The sequence below is a fragment of the Trachemys scripta genome, chromosome 2 (genome assembly GCF_013100865.1).
Source record: "Trachemys scripta elegans isolate TJP31775 chromosome 2, CAS_Tse_1.0, whole genome shotgun sequence".
Taxonomy (NCBI): Eukaryota; Metazoa; Chordata; order Testudines; family Emydidae; genus Trachemys; species Trachemys scripta.
The window spans coordinates 239,115,983-239,135,148 of record NC_048299.1 but is presented as its reverse complement, the minus strand read 5'-3'; the positions used below and the strand labels follow the sequence as shown (position 1 = coordinate 239,135,148).

The following is a 19,166-nucleotide window of genomic DNA, read 5'->3' as shown; positions in this document are numbered from 1 at the left end:
AAGTAGAAGCTGATACCTGTATTTTAAGTAAGTGTTGAAGGACACATTCTAAGAGGGGAAAATCATAATTCAAATTATAGGGATTTGGAATTAATGCCTAAAAAAGGAGACAGCAAAATGTCAAATAAATATAAGAGCTCTGAAAATACTGACCTCCTCTTGAAAACAAATACAAGCCAATGCCCTCCTATAAAGTGCCACATACCCAAACTCTAAATACTGTACTACTGATTTTCATAAGCTACATGAAGTCTAAGTTTACTGCTTTGAGACTTGGGAGTGCAAAGTTGAGCATCTAAATTAATATTTAGACAACTAAATAAGTGGCCTTATTTTTAAAGGTGCTTAGCACCCAGAGCCCCCACTTGCTTAATTTTTATATGCCTCCTTTACTTGTTTAATAGTAAACATGAAGCTTCCCCTAGCCCGTTGACCCCAGCCCCCTTTGAAATGCCTTTGAATGGGAGTTGAGGGAATTCAGCACCTCGCAGGATAATGTCTTCACTGAGACTGCAGGACAAACTCATTTATCCAAACCTCACTTATCTAAAAACCCTATTACTTAATACAGTGGCAGGTCCCCAGGTGTTTCAGGGGTGTTCAGATAAGACTAGAATATGGAAAAGTGACTGTCTGGCTCAATAGGCACAATAACTAAGTCCCTTCATTCTACTGGATGAAATTCACCCATGTGCAGTGGGCCAGCACAAGGCCAATAGACCACTAAAAGTTAGTAAATAGTGTATAGACTTTGTATTGACCCTCTGAATAGGGGTGAATTTCACCCACTATACCCTGCTGAGTCAGCTGAATAACTTTGGGGAGGCTAGTTTGCAGTCTTGTACTGAAGTTTATGAGCACTTATGTCTCAGTTCTGCTGCATCCTGCCAGCTGGCCTTAGGGAAGACAGAGATAATCTATAATAAAGGAAAGTGTTGTGCAGGTTTCCTTTGAGGATGAGGACTGATATGTCAGACACAGAGTTATCACTTTGTGAAAGTGTTCACCCTACATGTGATATGGTGTTTTTGTCTTTTATCATTTTCCTGTGTGAGTCATTCAAGAGAGTAGTGATTGTCTGGTTTCACCTACACAGTTGTTATTAGGGTTTTTAGGGCACTGGTTGAGGTACACCATGTTGTGATATGCACGTGTAGAACCCCTGAATCCTAAAAGGTGTGTTGATCATTGTAGCAGTGGAGATATGCCTGCAGGTTTTGCATCTGTTGTTCTGGCAAGGTTTGGCACCACTTTGAGTTGATGTGTCCTGGTCTGTAGGCAGCTTACCTCTGATGATGAGCTTGGAGAGGTTAGGGGGGTTGTTTGCAGGCCAGAAGAGGGGGGTTCAAGAAAGATTTCCTTCAGGATGAGGTCCCCATTGAATGTGGGTCATGGTTGTTAAAAGACAAATGACAAAAGACGAAAACACCCCATCACCTGTGGGTGAACATTTTTCACAAAGTGATCACTCAATACATGACCTATCAGTCCTCATCCTCAAAGGAAACCTGCACAACACTTTCAAAAGATGAGCTGGGAGCTTAAATTCATAACTTTGCTAGACATTAAAAATCATGGTCTTAATAAAGGCACTGGATTTATGGCTTATTACAACAATGTGTAACCCACTAATCCCCTTTATATCCTATGACTACAGGGGTGCTAATGGGCCACTTCACCTTGAATGGTCCCTTAAAATATGTGCAAATTACTTATGTTAAGCTATCTGTTCAATCTTGTATTTAGCTCTGACACTCTGGGCATGTCTACACAGCAATTAAAACCCTGCGGCTGGCCCATGCCAGCTGACTCAGGGTTGTGAGCTTGGGTTAAGGATCCCAGAGCCTGGGTTGCAGCCCAAGCCCAAACGTCTACACTGCAATTAACAGCCCCTTAGCCCAAGCCCCACGAGCCCGAGTCATCTGGTATGGGCCAGCTGCAGGTGTCTAACTACAGTGACATACCCTCTGGGTATCTTTCCCAGACTTGAAGAAGAGCTCTGTATAACTCAAAAGCTTTTCTCTCACCAACAGAAGTTGGTCCAATAAAGGAATTACCTCACTCATATTGTCTCTCTAATATCCTGGGACCAACATAGCTACAACAAGACTGCATACACTAAGGCATTACCTTAGTCTCATTGAAAACAATGAAATGGAAACTATTTTGAAAGAGGGTAGTTCTGTGTTGAATTCTCTGTAGTAGAATGTTATTCATTAGCACCTGTTGTAAGAGGATCTTTTAGTTATGAAGAATAACAAGGAGAAATGACCATTAATCCTACCAAATGTTTTCAAATGAAGCTTATGCAGAAAATTTCAGTGAGTTTTAACAATAAGGGAAGTTTGAGGTACATTTTTTGTTCCATTATTAAGGTACTTCAGCACAAAAAATGTTCTGATGCGGAGTGCTGAATTTCTTAAATAACCCTCTTTTTTAATTATCTTCTAAGTTAAACTCATTAATCGATTTATTTTAAAGTTATCAGAAAATGCACTCTGTAGTAGAGTAAATGCTGTAGTTTTGGGGAGGAGATGCTGCATCTTTCATAGATAAAGAAGGGGATCAACCTCTTGCTTATGTGCAAAACTTAACTATAGAACTTCAAGTGGTGCTTCCACAATTAAGGGTACATTTAATGATAGTTTACAAAGGGTTAATAAATTATTAATAGCTGTTTTAGCAAATGATTAATCAATTGTTACAGACTGTTATAGAGTTCAACAAGGCAACATGTTGCTTGCAACCATCTAGAACACTGATCTTACAACTACCTGTAGAACATACTATCCATGCCTGTAACATGCTTTTAACATTTATTAATCAACCCTGTACAAACCATTTATAAATGCAACCATAACAAAGTTTGACTAAGAAACTTCTGAGCATCTACAAGGCAGTGAGGGAAACAACTCCAGGATTCCCCTACATCCTGTGAAATACAGCATTATACACCTCCACTCCCCAAAATCTTTATTAATCAGGTGAAGGGACAGAACAAACATGAGGGAAAAGCCATCCGTGGCAGAGACATGCAGAGGGTCAGGAACCAGTGATACTCCCTAGCCTCCTGCAATACACACATCTGCTGGAAATAACTGGTTGGGATTGGTGTAGCAGGGAAAGTCTAGCCAGACTCTGCTGCCAGGAACTGGCTGCCTGGACTTTGATCTTGCCTGTTTCCTTCCATCTGAACAGGGCAGCCTGACACTACCATTCTCTCTGCTTTGCCAAAATGACTCTTAGAAGTCATGTGTCCTGCTCACTTTCCTTTCACCCTCCCTATCCCTTTAAGTCGGTGGGGGAAGGAATCCACAGCTCAGAGTGAGGCTGGGAGAGTGTTGTGGGGAATATATGCTCTCCCATTTCCTCTTGCTTTCTGTTTTTTAAGTAGGCTTATGCTGGGCTATATAACTTACTGGACCCTCACATTTTACTGCAGTTGTTTCACAGATCAACAAATACCACACGATACCTATAACCGTAAACAGCATTATCCAACATATTTCAAGATACATATTTGAACTGTGGTTTCTTGGACCCTTTTACATAAGCACATTTGTCTTTCATTCTGTGTGTATCACAGATACATAAATACATAGCAGCACTGTATGTTGTAAATGTTTTTGGAATAATCTTATTCTGTATTGCACATTGTTTTCAGTTGTAATGTGACTTGTGTGTTATGGTCTTGACTGTCACAGCTGCTTACAACAATCTATAACATATTGCAAATTTTAATGAAACTCAAGTCAGACCTCAAACTAGTAGAGCAACTTTGGGCTGATTGAAACAAGAAACCATTCTGGCAAAAATGTCGTTTTCCCCGTTTTTTAAGTAAATTTTAAAAATTTGATGAAAAATTATGTTAAAATCTCAAACCTTTTGTGATGAAACTCAGAGCCAGCACAAATCTCAAATCTAGTTCTCTGACAGGTTCATAAACCTTTTGGTATGCCTCTTCTGAGGTTTGAGTGACTAGTCCCCCAATGGGGCTACCTTTCTCTCGACATGAGATGTCTACCCCTTGAGGTCCTGTGACCATCCATACCTGTTGCCCTCTTCTTCCCTTCTCCTTCCCCGCTTCCCCTGGTTGTCACTATGCTGCGTATCATAGCCATTTGGAACATGGAGAGAGAACTCAGATGATTCTGGTCCAGAAGGACGGATCCTAACAAGCAGTAGCACTTGAACTAAAAGAGAATTTCCTTTAACGGTTAACAGGTTAGCACCAATAACAAACAGTGGAGCAGCTGTGATTCCATCCAGTAAAGGAGCAATCGTATACATACACACTATCCAGTACATTACAATATAAATGAACTACCTGAAAATTAAATAGTGGGTGCTGTCTCTGTGATATGGAACCAATAATCTCTTGGGAGAGACTTCAGTACTTCTGACAAACAGCAAATCAGTAAAGGGGGAGGGATAGCTCAGTGGTTTGAGCATTGGCCTGCTAAACCCAGGGTTGTGAGTTCAATCTTTGAGGGGGCCATTTGGGGATCTGGGGCAAAATCAGTACTTGGTCCTGCTAGTGAAGGCAGGGGGCTGGACTCGATGACCTTTCAAGGTCCCTTCCAGTTCTAGGAGATGGGATATCTCCATAAAAAAAAAAAAAAAAAAAAAAAAAAAAAAGTGTAAATAAAGCATTGAAGGTACCTCAGACTAGCTACAAACAGTCATCTTGCCTTATTTTGCAATGCTTTGGGGACTTAATTTAATGACACTAACATTTACCTTTAGAAAGAAGGAACTAGATAACACATAGCTATCAGTGCACTCTAGTAATCACTTCATTTTTTAATCAGAAGGTTAATAATAAATTAGGCCAATTTCTCAATTTTACAGAGGGACAAATTACGCTGTACACTGCCCCACTCCAGCACACACTGATTTACTCTGGTAAATCTGACCCAGAATTCACAAGGCCAAACTTTCAAATTGCTGTCCCAAAAATATTCATGCATCAGCTTCTATGTACAAGACCCACCTTTACATGTGCAACTGGGCAGCTGAACACATCATTATCCCACCTTCATAGTGGACAATTGCTCATTTGCCCACTAAAATATACGTCCTGCATGTGCAATTTTAGGCCTATTTTTGAAAATCTGTTCCATGATATGATGTTTTGGCTAGATCCTCAAGTGGTGTAAATTTGTGCAGTTCCATTAAAGTCAATGGAGCTATGTGGATTTATACAAATTGAGAGTGTGATCCATAATATTCTTGGGCCTGAGATTGTGTATTGAGCCAGAGTCACATACGTATGCAGACTCCACACGCATCAGTGAGGATCAAACCTGGGACCTTTAGAACCAAAAGTAAAAGCCTCTTCTTCCACTTGAACTAACGAACTCCTCTGGTTTAACAAAACAGCAAGCTGTAATAGTCACTGGCACCGGTCTCTGGAGGGAGACATGATAACATGTACTAAGCCAGTGTATTCTTTGCACACCCAAAACTCCCATTGGGCATTAAATAGTATACAAGGATTAAGTGTGCAAGAAATGCAGGACTGGGTTAAGTGCACAGGGTTATACAATATGATGTTGCTATTGCATGTGTTTGGTTTTAAGAAGAAAAGGATTAAAGCAGATATTTGAAACAAAATTGGGTTTTGTATATGGTATGCTGCATATACCGCACCAGTCACTACAGATCATTTGCAAAAGTTCATAATGTCTTACTCTTCCATGCACAAAACTATAGTTGTGCGTTACAAATTAAGTTACTATAGAATGAGCTAAAACAATATAAATCACTGTAATAAAATGTTGATATCCCATGTCTGCTTTCTAATATTTTGTATCTAAACGTGTACAAAAATACTATATATATATATATCCACAATAGAACAATCCATTGTATGAACACTCTCTCAGCAGCAGTAGCTGAAGAGAAATCTTTGGCAGCACTGATGTCCATTAAACATATTTGGCATACAAAATACTACCTACGTGATCTCATGAAAAAAGATGTAAGGAAAAGCAATGCCGTAGTTCATTCTGTATGTTAGCAGATCAAAATAGCCACCCTGCGTCATGTAGACTTCACACTTCACTGTGATCACTGAGTTTGCTGAAATTCTAAAATTGAAGAAACAGAAAGGTTCACCTTATTATCATGTATTACCAAATTATCATCCACATTGTGAGTGCATAGCACGTGAAACAGTAGGAAAGCAAGTACCTAATTTACAAATCTACATCGAGCACTGAAAAGAGAGATAAATCCAAAGGCTATCCAGCTCATCCTCGTTATAAACAAAACAATGGATAAGCCACAAGCCTCTTGGCATCATTAATAAAATTCAGACAGTATGACATTACCGCTGGAAACCAGATATATGTGGAGAGCCTTGATATTTCAGAATGATAGAGTTTGATGTGGGAGGTAACCATTATGCCAGTCTGTCCACCTCCCTAGCCGTGCAAGACTATTCTCCCCTGCAGAGGTTCAAGCGTAAAATAGAACACCACAGATACTTTCCATCAGTAGGAGCTCCTTCTACTCCATTACCAGTGGTGTCTTCCTCATCTCCCCTCCCCCCATACTACTTCTCTGCCATCTTCTCCCATCCCCAGGAGTAATGAGAACAAGGAACATATCAAGTATCAGGGGGTAGCCGTGTTAGTCTGTATCTACAAAAACAACAAGGAGTCTGGTGGCACCTTAAAGACTAACAGATTTATTTGGGCATAAGCTTTCGTGAGTAAAAACCTCACTTCTTCAAGACACCTAATTCCAGTAAATTGAATGCTCTCAGTTGAGGTTTGAAATTCCTTCACACAAGTTAAGTATAATGGGCCAACTGTAACATTTAGCCACTGGCCTGAGTTGGGGGTGTGTATATGTGGAGCTGCAACACTCTGCAGGATCTTGGGGACAGATTGTGCCTGACCCTCTTCCAAGCCCTTTGAGAATTCCTTGGCTTGTTTGGGCCATTTTTAACTGGCCCTGTTCCTTGCTCAGGAAGATTGGAGGAAGGAAGGTGAAGACTCTTTGACTAATGCATAAGGCACAATCTAATCTATTACCTTTCAACATTTCTATCTGCCCAGCATGTGTCCTTCCTGTTGCTCTACACCCCTATCTCCCTTTCCTCAAGTATTCCATCCTATTTCCTTCCCCTTGCCATGATGAATAGCTGACTGTGATGAATACCACAGTGCTGCACTGTGATCTTACACACCTCAGGGTAGCTCCTAGGCATGCAATGTACTGTGAAGTACAATTAAGTGTGGGAAATATTACAAAATGCAATAGTTGCCATTAAAAAGTTCACATTTGCCAACAGATACCAGTAGCTACCAGTTTTCCCCTACACAAAACAAGAAATAACTCTGTAGTAACTATATAGGATCTATCTGGCAAACACTGAGTTTTTAACAATAACTCTAATGGCCACAGTGCAACTGGCTCACGGTAGAGAAGGGAGTGGTTAGTTGGAGCAGATAGCTCTAGGGTGTGTGGGATTCTAACAAATGAATGGTAAGTAGGCGATCAGGAGAAGGGAGGAGCTAGAAGGTGAACATCTGGGCAAATTTTATCAGCCGCTTTAGGAATATAATCCCTATTATAGGGAGGACAAATGAGTGGTCAGGAGTAGCCCAGATATAGTGGTGGAGGTAGATAACAAAAATCAATTCCTGGTTCAGATTGGGAACTTGGTCCAGGATCCAAGTTTTTGGGGGCCCATACAAGCTTTTTAAGGCACCTCTGAAACTTTTGCATTTTGCAGCATCACCAGAGGAGGGTGGCACTGGATATCAGGATTCTATTCCCAGCTTGCCACCAACTGCCTCTGTGGCTTTGAACAAGTCAATTGACCTCCCTATCTGTCTCATAAGAGTGTGATGAGGGTTAATTAATGTTGAAGTATCTGGAGCGCCTCAGATGAAAGTTGCTTTGTAAGTACAAAGCGTTATGTTTTATAGCTTAACACACTCAGAGCATGGGGTTGCATCCCTGACCATCTTGGCTAAAAGCCACTGATGGACCTATCCTCCAGGAAATTCTCTAATTCTTTTCTGAACCCAGCAAAGAGTCCTGTGGCACCTTATAGACTAACAGACATATTGGAGCATGAGCTTTCATGGGTGAATACCCACTTTGTCGGATGCATGTAGTGGAAATTTCATGGGGCAGGTATAAATATGCAAGCAAGAGTGAGTCAGGCTAGAGATAATGAGGTTAGTTCAATCAGGGAGGATGAGGCCCTCTTCTAGCAGTTGAGGTGTGAACACCAAGGGAAGAGAAACTGCTTTTGTAGTTGGCTAGCCATTCACAGTCTTTGTTTAATCCTGAGCTGATGGTGTCAAATTTGCAGATGAACTGAAGCTCAGCAGTCTCTCTTTGAAGTCTGGTCCTGAAGTTTTTTTGCTGCAGGATGGCTACCTTTAAATCTGCTATTGTGTGTCCAGCGAGATTGAAGTGTTCTCCTACAGGTTTTTGTATAGTGCCATTCCTAATATCTGATTTGTGTCCATTTATCCTTTTACGTAGGGACTGTCCAGTTTGGCCGATGTACATAGCAGAGGGGCATTGTTGGCATACGATGGCGTATATTACATTGGTGGACGTGCAGGTGAATGAACCGGTGATGGTGTGGCTGATCTGGTTAGGTCCTGTGATGGTGTCCAATACGTCTGTTAGTCTATAAGGTGCCACAGGACTCTTTGCTGCTTTTACAGATCCAGACTAACAAGGCTACCCCTCTGATTTCTGAACCCAGTTATACTTTTGGCCTTCACAACATCTCCTGCCAATGAGTTCTACGGGTTGACTGTGAATTGTGTGAAGTGCTTCTTTATATTTGTTTTACACATGATGCCTATTAATTTAATTGGGTGACCCCTGGTTCTTGTGTTATGTGAAGAGGTAAATAACACTTCCACATTCATTTTCTCCGATATCAGTCATGATTTTATAGACTTCTATCATATCCCCCCAAGTCATCTCTTTTCTAAGAGGAAGAGTCTCTTTTAATCTGTCCTCTGCTCCATACTCCTAATCATTTTTCCCCTTCTCTGTACTTTTTCCAATTCTAATATATATATCTTTTTTGAGATAGGGCAAACAGAACTGCACGCAGTATCAAGGTGTGTGAGTATATAGTAGCATTATGATATATTCTGTTTTATCTATCCATTTCCTAATAGTTCCTAACATTCTGTTAGCTTTTCTGACTGCCACTGCACACTGAACAGATGTTTTCAGAGAACTGTCCCAAGATTCCCAAGATCTCTTTCCTGAGTGGTAACAGCTAATTTAGATCCCATCATTTTGTATGTATTGTTGGGATTATGTTTTCCAATGTATATTACTTTGCATTTTTCAACAGTGAATTTCATCTGCCATTTTGTTGCCGAATCATGCAGTTTTGTAAGATTCCTTTGTAACTCTTCTTAGTTAGGTTTGGACTTAAACATCTTCAGTAATTTTATATCATTTGCAAACTCTGCCACCTCATTGTTTACCCCTTTTTCCAGATCATTTATTAATATGTTGAACAGAACTGGTCCCAGTGCAGATCCTTGGTGGACCCAAATGTGAAAACTGACCTTTTATTCATACCCTTTTCCCCCTATCTTTTAACCAGTCCTGATCCATGAGAGGACCTTCCCTCTTATCCCATGACAGCTTACTCTGCTTAAGAACCTTTGCTAAGGGACCCTGTCAAAGGCTCTGACTGCCGGAAGCTGGGACTGGACAACAAGGAATGGATCACTCGATAACTGCCCTGTTCTGCTCATTACCTCTGAAGCATGTGGCACTGACCATTGCCAGAAGACAGGATACTGAGATAGATGGACCATTGTTCTGACCCAGTATAGCTATTCTTATGTTCTTATAACACTCCTATTAAATGCAAAACCTGACAAAATAACAAGTAATTGTCCCAGTCAGCAACATTGAGGTCCATCATTTTTTGCCCCCCAGTTCCCTACTTCACTAAGACTTGTAGTCCTAAATATAAAATGGTGTGAAAACAATGAACTGGGCATAATTCTCTCATTCTGTAATCCACAACACTAATATCACCAATGCACCTTAATGGGGTGGATCAATGAAGAGGGATTTTGTTGGTGGAGGAGAGAGAGGAGGCATTTATAACCTAAGTAGCAGAATGTGCCTGTTTACAGCAACAGAGAAATACTCAGACCCTTGACTAGTTTAATCTTTCTTGGAGGGAGCTCTAAATAGACTTCTTGCCATCTCTGTATTGCTGAGTCAAGCTATGGGAAAGCACATTGTTTACAGTGTACACAGTTAAAAAGGCATTACAACGAAAAAGGTTTCTACTGTTTACATTATGAGCATAGAGCAGGTTTTATACTTCTTTTAACAAGGAATACAAAAACTGTTTTTTACCAAATAAAAACTGGTTCAAGCTTCAACCTTTGTTTCCTGAACCAAGCCTCCCTCACGCACCCACATAGCTCTCTCTGCTGCCTTTCAAGAATCGTCTGTTCTCTCATCTGCAGACTCTCACCAAAACGCCTTCCTTCCCTAGGGTTCCCCCTTTCATCTTTTCCCCCCATCCTTTTAAATTCAAGCTGAGGAACTCAGTAGCACCTGTGTAACTCTGTTTTGGTGTAACCTAGACTGTATTATGCACCAGAGCATAGAGGCATCAGAACCTAAGCCAAAAAGCTACCAAGATCCATAAGTCATCACTAAAGGAAGGGGAGGGACTGGTGTGAAGAGAGAATCAGATAACTGAAGTCTAGAGGTTGGAACACCAGCCAGTGGTCATTTGTAAAAATTAAACATTAATAATGGGAGTGAGTTGTTTGGTGGGGGAGAGTGGGTAGAAAGGTAGGTTTGTGTCCAAAGGACTTACTGGATGTATGGGACTTCACACTGCAGCAAATTTTATAAGCACCCAAACCAAGCCTTTGAACCTTTTGGATGTCACCTATCACCGCTTTAAAACTCACCCTGTTTAAATGAATGGCACCAATTGCAGAGGAAACAGATTCAAAGAAGATAGGATTTTCAGATCCTAGATTTCCACTGTACTGCATTGCTTTTACCAAGGACGCTGTGATAAGACACATACATGAACATTAAAAAGATAATGTGAACATTTAAAGTACTATTAAAATTTGTCTGTGGCCTGATACTTGCCTTTACAATGTGCTAGTAACACATCGATACTTCTGTTTTTAAAATCCATGTAAATCTAAAGGAGTGACAACAATAAAGATTTTACAAAACTGTTTGAGGCATTGACTGTGAATAAAATGCTCAAAATAATTTAGATATTCAAAACAAAACAAGGAACATGCTATAATGGATTCAAGTTTTACCAAAACCTGACACCAGAGGGAGCCATTCTATAATATAAACAATACAAAGTTATTGGTACAGTAATTTCCCCAGTATGGCATGACACTGTTAAATACAACAGAAGAACAGTCCTTCATTTCCTTTTAGGATTAATCCAGCTATTCATTTATATGTTCAGTAGCTTTATTCTCGTTTGGAAATTTCCATGAAATTAGATGCGTTCTACAGCCACCCGTATCCATTCTACATTACAATTGGGCAGCTTGGAAGCTACAACCAGAACTTGATGGATTAAGGATTGGCAGATCAGACTGAAGAGCAAAAGTTATTTAGGGCTAGCTTGTGCCATCCTAATTTAGTCGTTACCCAGTAAATATCTTCCACTAAATTCAATCCCAACAGCACCAACAGGAATTAGCTTTTGGAAAGTAATTTCCGAACTACTGTATATAACTGAATGATCACTATTATCATTAGATTTATTATTTTTACTGTAGTAGCACAAAGGGGCCCCATTCCTGGGCCAGAACTCTACCATTCTCAGTGCTGTTCTAACACAGATGTGAACAAAATGTAGTGATCACTAAAACCTAACTCCAATGGATTAGCTAGAAAGTATATTTTCACATAAATAAAAGCCAAAAGTCTAAGGGCCAAGTTTAGGCTTCTTGTGAGTATATGCCACTCCACTGAAGTCAATGCAACTGCACCAGGTCTTATATTGGCCCTAAATCTGCTTTAGATGAAAAAAGAACGGGTTTGGGGGAGCGATTGCAGAAGATCTGGCCCCAAACCATTAAACATTAATTTTCAATGTAAACACAATTCAGTTTAAATATCAAATCTACGACCACCTTTCTCACACAAGGAATCCTATTGGATCTACTTGCGTGAGTGAGGAGAACATGGCTTTGGCTCCAGTTTTGTATATATAAAATGTATATAAATACCTGAAGAAGCACAGAGACTCCGGTATAGTCAAAGAAAGTCAGTCCACTGCAGTCTAATATTAAAGCACATCTCTCGTTGGGGCATGGCTGTAATGACAGCTCACCTATACATGTGACAGAAATACTGTTAAGTGTGAAATGCCTATTGGAATCTCCATAGGAATAAGGAATATTGACATTTCTCTGAAAATAAATGGAAAATACCATGTTGCAAAACTTTCTGTTGTATAGTGAAAAAATATCAAGCAATGGAATAGCTTAGTTCAGGTACACAGTAGAAAAATTGGTGTGAAGCAGTATCAGTGGGATAATGGGATGAAATTAAGAAAGGGGGAGATTAGGCTGGATATCAGGGAATGTCTTGTCAGGGGGAAATATTAGGCAGTTGAATAGTCTCCCTAGGGAAATGGGGGAAGCCTCTTTGGTCATAAATTGCAAAACTAGCCTGGTGAATGTTCTAATAGATGTAGGGAATGAGCCTATGGTGGCAAGGAGAGGGACTGGATCATTAATAGTTCTTGTCCACTGTAATAAGAATGATTAGCATTTATATAGCATTGTACATATTCAAAGCAACAAATAAACATTAATCAGTCTGTGCTTAAGGCCCCAGGCCAGCAAAGCCTTTTAGCAAATGCCTGAATTTAACCCTATTCAGTACAGCTACACGGATAAAAAAACCCCGGCTGGCCCAGCTGACTTGGGCTCATGGGGCTAAGGCTGCAGGGCTAAAAACTGTTGTGCTTGGACATTTGAGCTCGGACTACAGCCTGAGCTCTGGGATCTTCCACCCTGGCAGGACCTCAGAGCCCGAGCACCATGAGCCCGAGTCAGCTGACCTGGGCCAGTCATGTCTCTGCTGCAGGGCTTTTAGCCCTGGGTAGACATACCCTGAGGATCCCATTGGAATCAAATGGATGATACACATATTTAGAACTAAGGACATATTTAACTGCTTCGTTGGATTGGGGATAAGACCAAGTATTTTAGGGCTTTCGTAATAGGGAAAAGTAGGAAACAAAATGTATTTATTTCAGAGTAGCAGCCGTGTTAGTCTGTATCCGCAAAAAGAAGAACAGGAGTACTTATGCATCCGAAGAAGTGGGCTGTAGTCCACAAAAGCTTATGCTCTAATAAATTTGTTAGTCTCTAAGGTGCCACAAGTACTCCTGTTCTTCTTTTTAATGTATTTATTGATGCCATACTGTGAAAAAATGTTAACTTTAAAGTTAATTACCACAAGTTACAAAGCACTTCAGAAAAGATGGGAGCTTGAATATAAAGATGTGTAAAGTTAAAAGGTTGTGACAGAATAGATAAAGAGATTTAAAATTCTTGAGGGGGCTTAAGAGTTCCAGCATGGTGTGCATTTATATTGGCACTAATTCCATCCTGTGAGTAATCTAAAACCCAGAGGTAATCAAAGCCAAGAATGCCTTATTGCTATGGCAGCATCCTCTACAGCTTCTTACGCCAGAGCCGAACTTAGCTCAGGGTGTGTGATGTGGAACAAAGTTAAGATTTATTTTTTATTTATTAAACCAATCCCATGCCATACATTATAAACACGTTTATATAGCGCTAGACTGGGTCTTAGGCTCCAGGCCTACACAAGGGAGTGAAGGCGGAAGAATAAGTAAGAATTCCTCAGCTTTCCACCCTTGTATGGGCCATCCAGATTTTGGGTCTGGGCATACAGCACATACTTACTCCCTTTCAGAGTAAGTGGGGAGGCGATGGGTGTGGAAGGCAAGGCTGGATCCTTGGTTTCATTTTCTTCCCCTGTTCACTAGCTAGCACAACTAAGTAGGCACAGTGATGTCACAATTTGCTGCTGGTATAGGCCAATGGTAATTTACTACTCCCCTAGAGCAAAAAGGGATCAGTGGAAGAACTGAGACAGTGATAATGTGTTTTCCTTCCAGTGCTACTCTTGGAGTGATGCACAGAGTCTAAAATCAAAATGTAGTCCATAGGTTACTGGTATAACCACAAACATCCACAACTATATTCCAGACCAGGGGTAGGCAACCGATGGCACGTGTGCCTAAGGTGGCACACGAGCTGATTTTCAGTGGCATTCACACTGCCTGGGTCCTGGCCACCGGTCAGGGGGGAGGGAGAGTGTCTCTACATTTTAATTTAATTTTAAATGAAGCTTCTTAAACATTTTAAAAACCTTATTTACTTTACATACCACAATAGTTTAGTATCAGAGAGGTAGCTGTGTTAGTCTGGACATGCATCTGACGAAGTGGGAATTCACCCACGAAAGCTCATGCTCCCATACGTTTGTTAGTCTATAAGGTGCCACAGGGCTCTTTGTCGCTTTTCACAATAGTTCAGTTATATATTATAGACTTATAGAAAGAGACCTTCTAAAAATGTTAAAATGTATTACTGGCACGCGAAATCTTAAATTAGAGTGAATAAAGAAAGACTCGGCACACCACTTCTGAAAGGTTGCTGACCCCTGTTCCAGACATATCTCTTTTGAAGAACTTCGGGACTATTTGTTGGTGCTTATTCTCGTGCTGCTAGAAAATCTGCTACTATGTTGGTTTCTAGAAGTGGAAGTCCACCTTTTCTTCTCTTTCTCATTTAAATGAACCCCAATGAAATTCACTGCTGTGCAGAGACTGAGCAGTAGGTCTATGCACCACTTAAATCCTCACACTAGGGCTTAAGTGTGATCTAAGAAGTACATAGGTCTTATGCTAGCTGTCAGCATGGATACAAATTTTACACAGGGTGAAGAATCAGTTCAGCCAAATGAAATCTGCACTTCACACTGGTTGATGTTTCTGAGCTTTTAGGGAAATGCTGGTACAATACTTTATAGTCTTTAGTAGAAGTTCTTACGTTGCTGTTCTTTACAGCTATAGCCATGCACTCAGTTGCCCCAAATAAAACAATCTAATGCAATATAAACATCATAAACATAGATAATAAAGGTTAATAGTTAATAACAGTCAGATAATAGCCCAAATTCAAGTTTTCCTCTATAGCCTGAATGGTAACAAGCTTTTTACAAGAGATGTAATAGCTGAACTCCTTCGATGCTTGAGGTCACCCATATAAAGAAGAGCCTGCAATTTTGCTTAGCCTGTATGAATGTATGCACTATGTTCTGACATTTTATGAGGTGTGGCATGAGAGGGGTTTATGCATTTAAGTCTTAAATAAAAACAAACCTTTAGTTTGTTCCATATGCTGAAGTAAGGTACCACTGTTAATTTCAATCTCCATTTTCTTTGCTTTTATTGTAAATGGCTTTAATGGTTTTAACATGGTTTTAATCCTTTTGTACTTTTCAGTCTTGTACTAACTAAGGCTCCAATCCTGCAGTGAACTCTGAGTAGGCACAAGGGGCCCACCTGATGCAGATCTTGTTGCATGATCAGGGTATGCAGCCGGGTTTATTTCCTCATTTTATCAGCAAACACTGTACATTTGATTTTTGTGTTTCAGTTGAGAGAATAGGCGCCAACTTTCTGATTTCCTGAGGGGTGCTTCCCACCCTCTGTCCCACAGCTTGCCCCCACCCCATCCCTTTCCCCGAGCACGCCTGGAACTGGTGCCTCCCCATGTTGGGGTGGCACGATCTAAAGGGGAGGTCACGTGTTTCCAGCCACCCACCAACCCCCCCCCCCCCCGTGCCCCCCCGGCATGTTCTGCCGCTCTCCCAGGCAGGAGGGAGCCCAGGCAGGGAGCAGGAGGGAGCTGCTTCTAATGTCAGCCCCTCCCAGTCGCTGCTCTGCAGCCTGGCAGCTGCCTGAGAGAGCCTGGTTGGGAAAGAGGTGGTTTCCACTCTCTGCCTGGGCTCGGCTGCTGGGGACCATGGCTGAGTGAGCAAGAAACGTGCTGGGGGGAGGAGGACTCCAGCTCGTTCGTCCCCGGTCCCCAAGCATGGGCAGGGAGTGGAAGCTGCCTCCTCCCCAGCCAGGCTCTCTCAGGAGCCGTCAGCCTGCCATGCTGCAGAGCAGCGTCCCAGTGGCCAGAAGTGGCTGGTCCCGCCCCTTCCACTCCCTGGCATGTGGGGAAGTCCCCCTGCCATTGTCCAGCCCTGCCTCTTCCCACCTCGTTCTGACCCCTCTCCCCACCTCTTCCAGCTCCCACCCCCACTTCTCCCCCTTCCTCCCAGCACCTCGGGCACACCGCTGAACAGCTGATCCTCGCGGGGTAGGAGGTGCTTGGAGGAGGGGGAAGAGCTGATCGGTGGGGCCTCCCACTGGAAAGGGGGAGGAGCGGCCCACCAGTGGGGGCTGAGCACCTACCATTTTTTTCCATGGGTGCTCCAGCCCAGGAGCACCCCTGGAGTCGGTGCCTATGGTTGAGAGGCTGAAGTAATTCAAGTCTCTAGATCAAATCTGGACCAGAGCAGTAATAATTTAAATCACCCTGTGACTGGATTCATGGAACCCTGTGATGGGTTCATGGTAATTCTTCTGAAATGAGCTGGCAGTTACTGAGTATAGCTACACTGGATCAGAAGTGTGACTGCAGCACACAGACATACCCCAGCTAGCTTTCATCTAGCCAGCTTGAATCACAATAGCAGTGAACCCGCAGCAGTACAGGCGGCAGCACAGGCTAGCCTCTCGAGCACATAGTCAGGTCTCCAGGCCGGCTCTTACAGGCCATGCTGTCACAGCCTCACTGCTCTTGTTATTCCAACTAGCTAGATCAAAGTTAGCTCAGGTATGACTACACGTGCTGCAGTCACACCTCAGAGTCCTATCTAGAGAAGAGATATCTCTGCTGGATCCCTTACTGGCAATCTCAGAAAGGAGCTCAAGAACTAAGTGGGTGTAGAACTAAATGGGTGTTCTCATCTCTACAAGGGGGCCCTCCAAATCAAAATTAAGGAAGATTGACAGGGTATTGTGGGGAAAATGGCACTGTTAGTGCTCATGCAATGTTAGTTCATTAATGACTTGGATTATGGAGTAGAGAGGATGCTTATAAAATCTGCAGGTGACACCAAGCTGGAAGGGGTTGGAAGCTCTTTGAAGCAAGTCAAAATGGCTTGACAAATTGGAGAATTGGTCTAAATTTGACAGGATGAAATTCAATAAAGACAAGTACAAAGTACTTCCCTTATGAAGGAAAATCAAATGCACAACTACAAAATGGGGAATAACTGGCTCGGTGGTAGTACTGCTGAAAAAGATCTGGGGGTTATAGTGGATCACAAACGGAATATGAGTCATCAATGTGTGCAGCTGCAAAAAAGGTTAATAGATTCCGGGGTGTATTAACAGGAGTGTTGTATGTAAGACACAGGAGGTATATGTCCCATTCTGCGTGGCTCTGGTGAGGCCCCAGCTTGAGCACTGTGTCCAGTTCTGAGCACCACAATTTAGGCAAGATGTGGACAAACTGGAAAGAGTCCAGAGGAGAGCAACAATAATGATAAAAAGGTTTAGAAAAACCTGTCCTATGAGGAAAGATTAAAAAACCCAATCATGTTTATTCTTGAGAAAAGAAGACTGAGGGGGACCTGATAAGTCTTCCAATATGTTAAGGGCTGTTATTAAGAGGATGGTGATCAATTGTCCTCCATACCCACTGAAGGGAGGACAAGAAGCAATGGGCTTAATCTGCAGCAAGGGAGATTTAGGTTAGATATTAAGAAAAAATCTTTCTAACTATAAGGGTAGTTAAGCAATGAAATAGTCTTCCAAAGGTGGTTGTGGAGTCCCCATCATTGGAAGCTCTTAAAAACAAGTTGGACAAACACTTGCCAGGGCTCGTCTAGATTGACTTGATCCTGCCACAGTGCAGGGGGCTGGATTTGATGATCTCTTAAGGTCCCTTACTGCCATGATTCTGTGCTTCACTTGGTGTGTGTCCATGGCATGAAAATTCATTTACAAATAAATGGGAAAATTTGGAACCATCTGACACACTTGAAACCCCCTCTTACTTTCAACTTGTATCTTACTCACCATGACAATTTCCATTGGATACTGGATTGAGCAACGTGTTCTGTTCACACTGAAACAAAAGCAATGAACAATATAAGTACTCGAGGGGAAGGGTAATCAGGTCTCATGCCTCCTTTGTCAATTTCCTTATTGAGAAACAGAATTAAGAGTCCAGAAAAAATATCAAAATTGTCTTTCTGTGACTCAATGTTGTGGATCCATTGTATTTGTGGACTAAAGGAAGCATTTCCCAGTTATCTCAACCTGTTTAGTATTGCAGCTGGCTTTCACCTTCTGAGCCAACCACCAACCTGAATCTGGGTTCAGCAGATGTATTTTTTTAATGACTCTTCAAAGCATGCTAAACAGGGCTGGTGAAAAGACAGGAAAATAATTTTTTGAAAAATTTCAGTATTTCAAAGTTGTTTCCATTTCACAGGGTTCAAAATGGACTATCTTCTGTAAAATTATCTGCAATATTTTCAATTCAATTCTTACTGAAACCATTTTCTAAATTCTTCATTTACCAAAAATACGCTTTATTTACTAAAAAGAGTTTTAGATCAACAAAAATGGTTGATAATACTTTTGATATATATATAACATTTATGATAAATATTTCAGCAAAAATATCAGAAACCTTCACAAACATGGAAAAAATCAATGTTGCTAATTTTTTGCAAAAAGTTTTCTCTTTTGAAAAAAAGGCCAATTTTCTACAAAAAACTGCAAAAAATGTCAGCTAGTTCCAGTGTTAAGCTCTTTCTAGTACAGAGAAAAGACTAAATCCCTGTACCAAAGAACCTCTAAACTAATTTCAGACACAAATCAAATGCATTTCTTTCTATCTAGGTACTTATATGGCTCCTCTCACTATAGTTTTGTAGTACCTTCCCAGTAATGAAAGAAAAAGCATCAGCAACAGTAACACTCTCTCGCTCCCCTAAAACTGGAATAGATATAAGTGGGTAAATTGGAATAGCAG

General features: G+C 41.3%; 1 protein-coding gene across 1 annotated transcript in view; it reads right to left on the bottom strand.

Annotated features, from left to right (window-relative positions):
* Positions 1–4,656: 4,656 nt before the first annotated feature.
* Positions 4,657–19,166, bottom strand: part of SLC26A7 (solute carrier family 26 member 7) — a 122,984-nt gene continuing 108,474 nt past the window's right edge. Inside the window, exons 14-18 of the mRNA XM_034763250.1 lie at positions 18,203–18,251; positions 12,252–12,355; positions 11,140–11,194; positions 10,950–11,053; positions 4,657–6,092 (exon numbers count right to left, since the gene is read on the bottom strand). Coding sequence (XP_034619141.1) covers positions 6,057–6,092; positions 10,950–11,053; positions 11,140–11,194; positions 12,252–12,355; positions 18,203–18,251 — 348 coding nt within the window. The 3' untranslated portion in view covers positions 4,657–6,056. The remainder of the gene's footprint in view (positions 6,093–10,949; positions 11,054–11,139; positions 11,195–12,251; positions 12,356–18,202; positions 18,252–19,166) is intronic.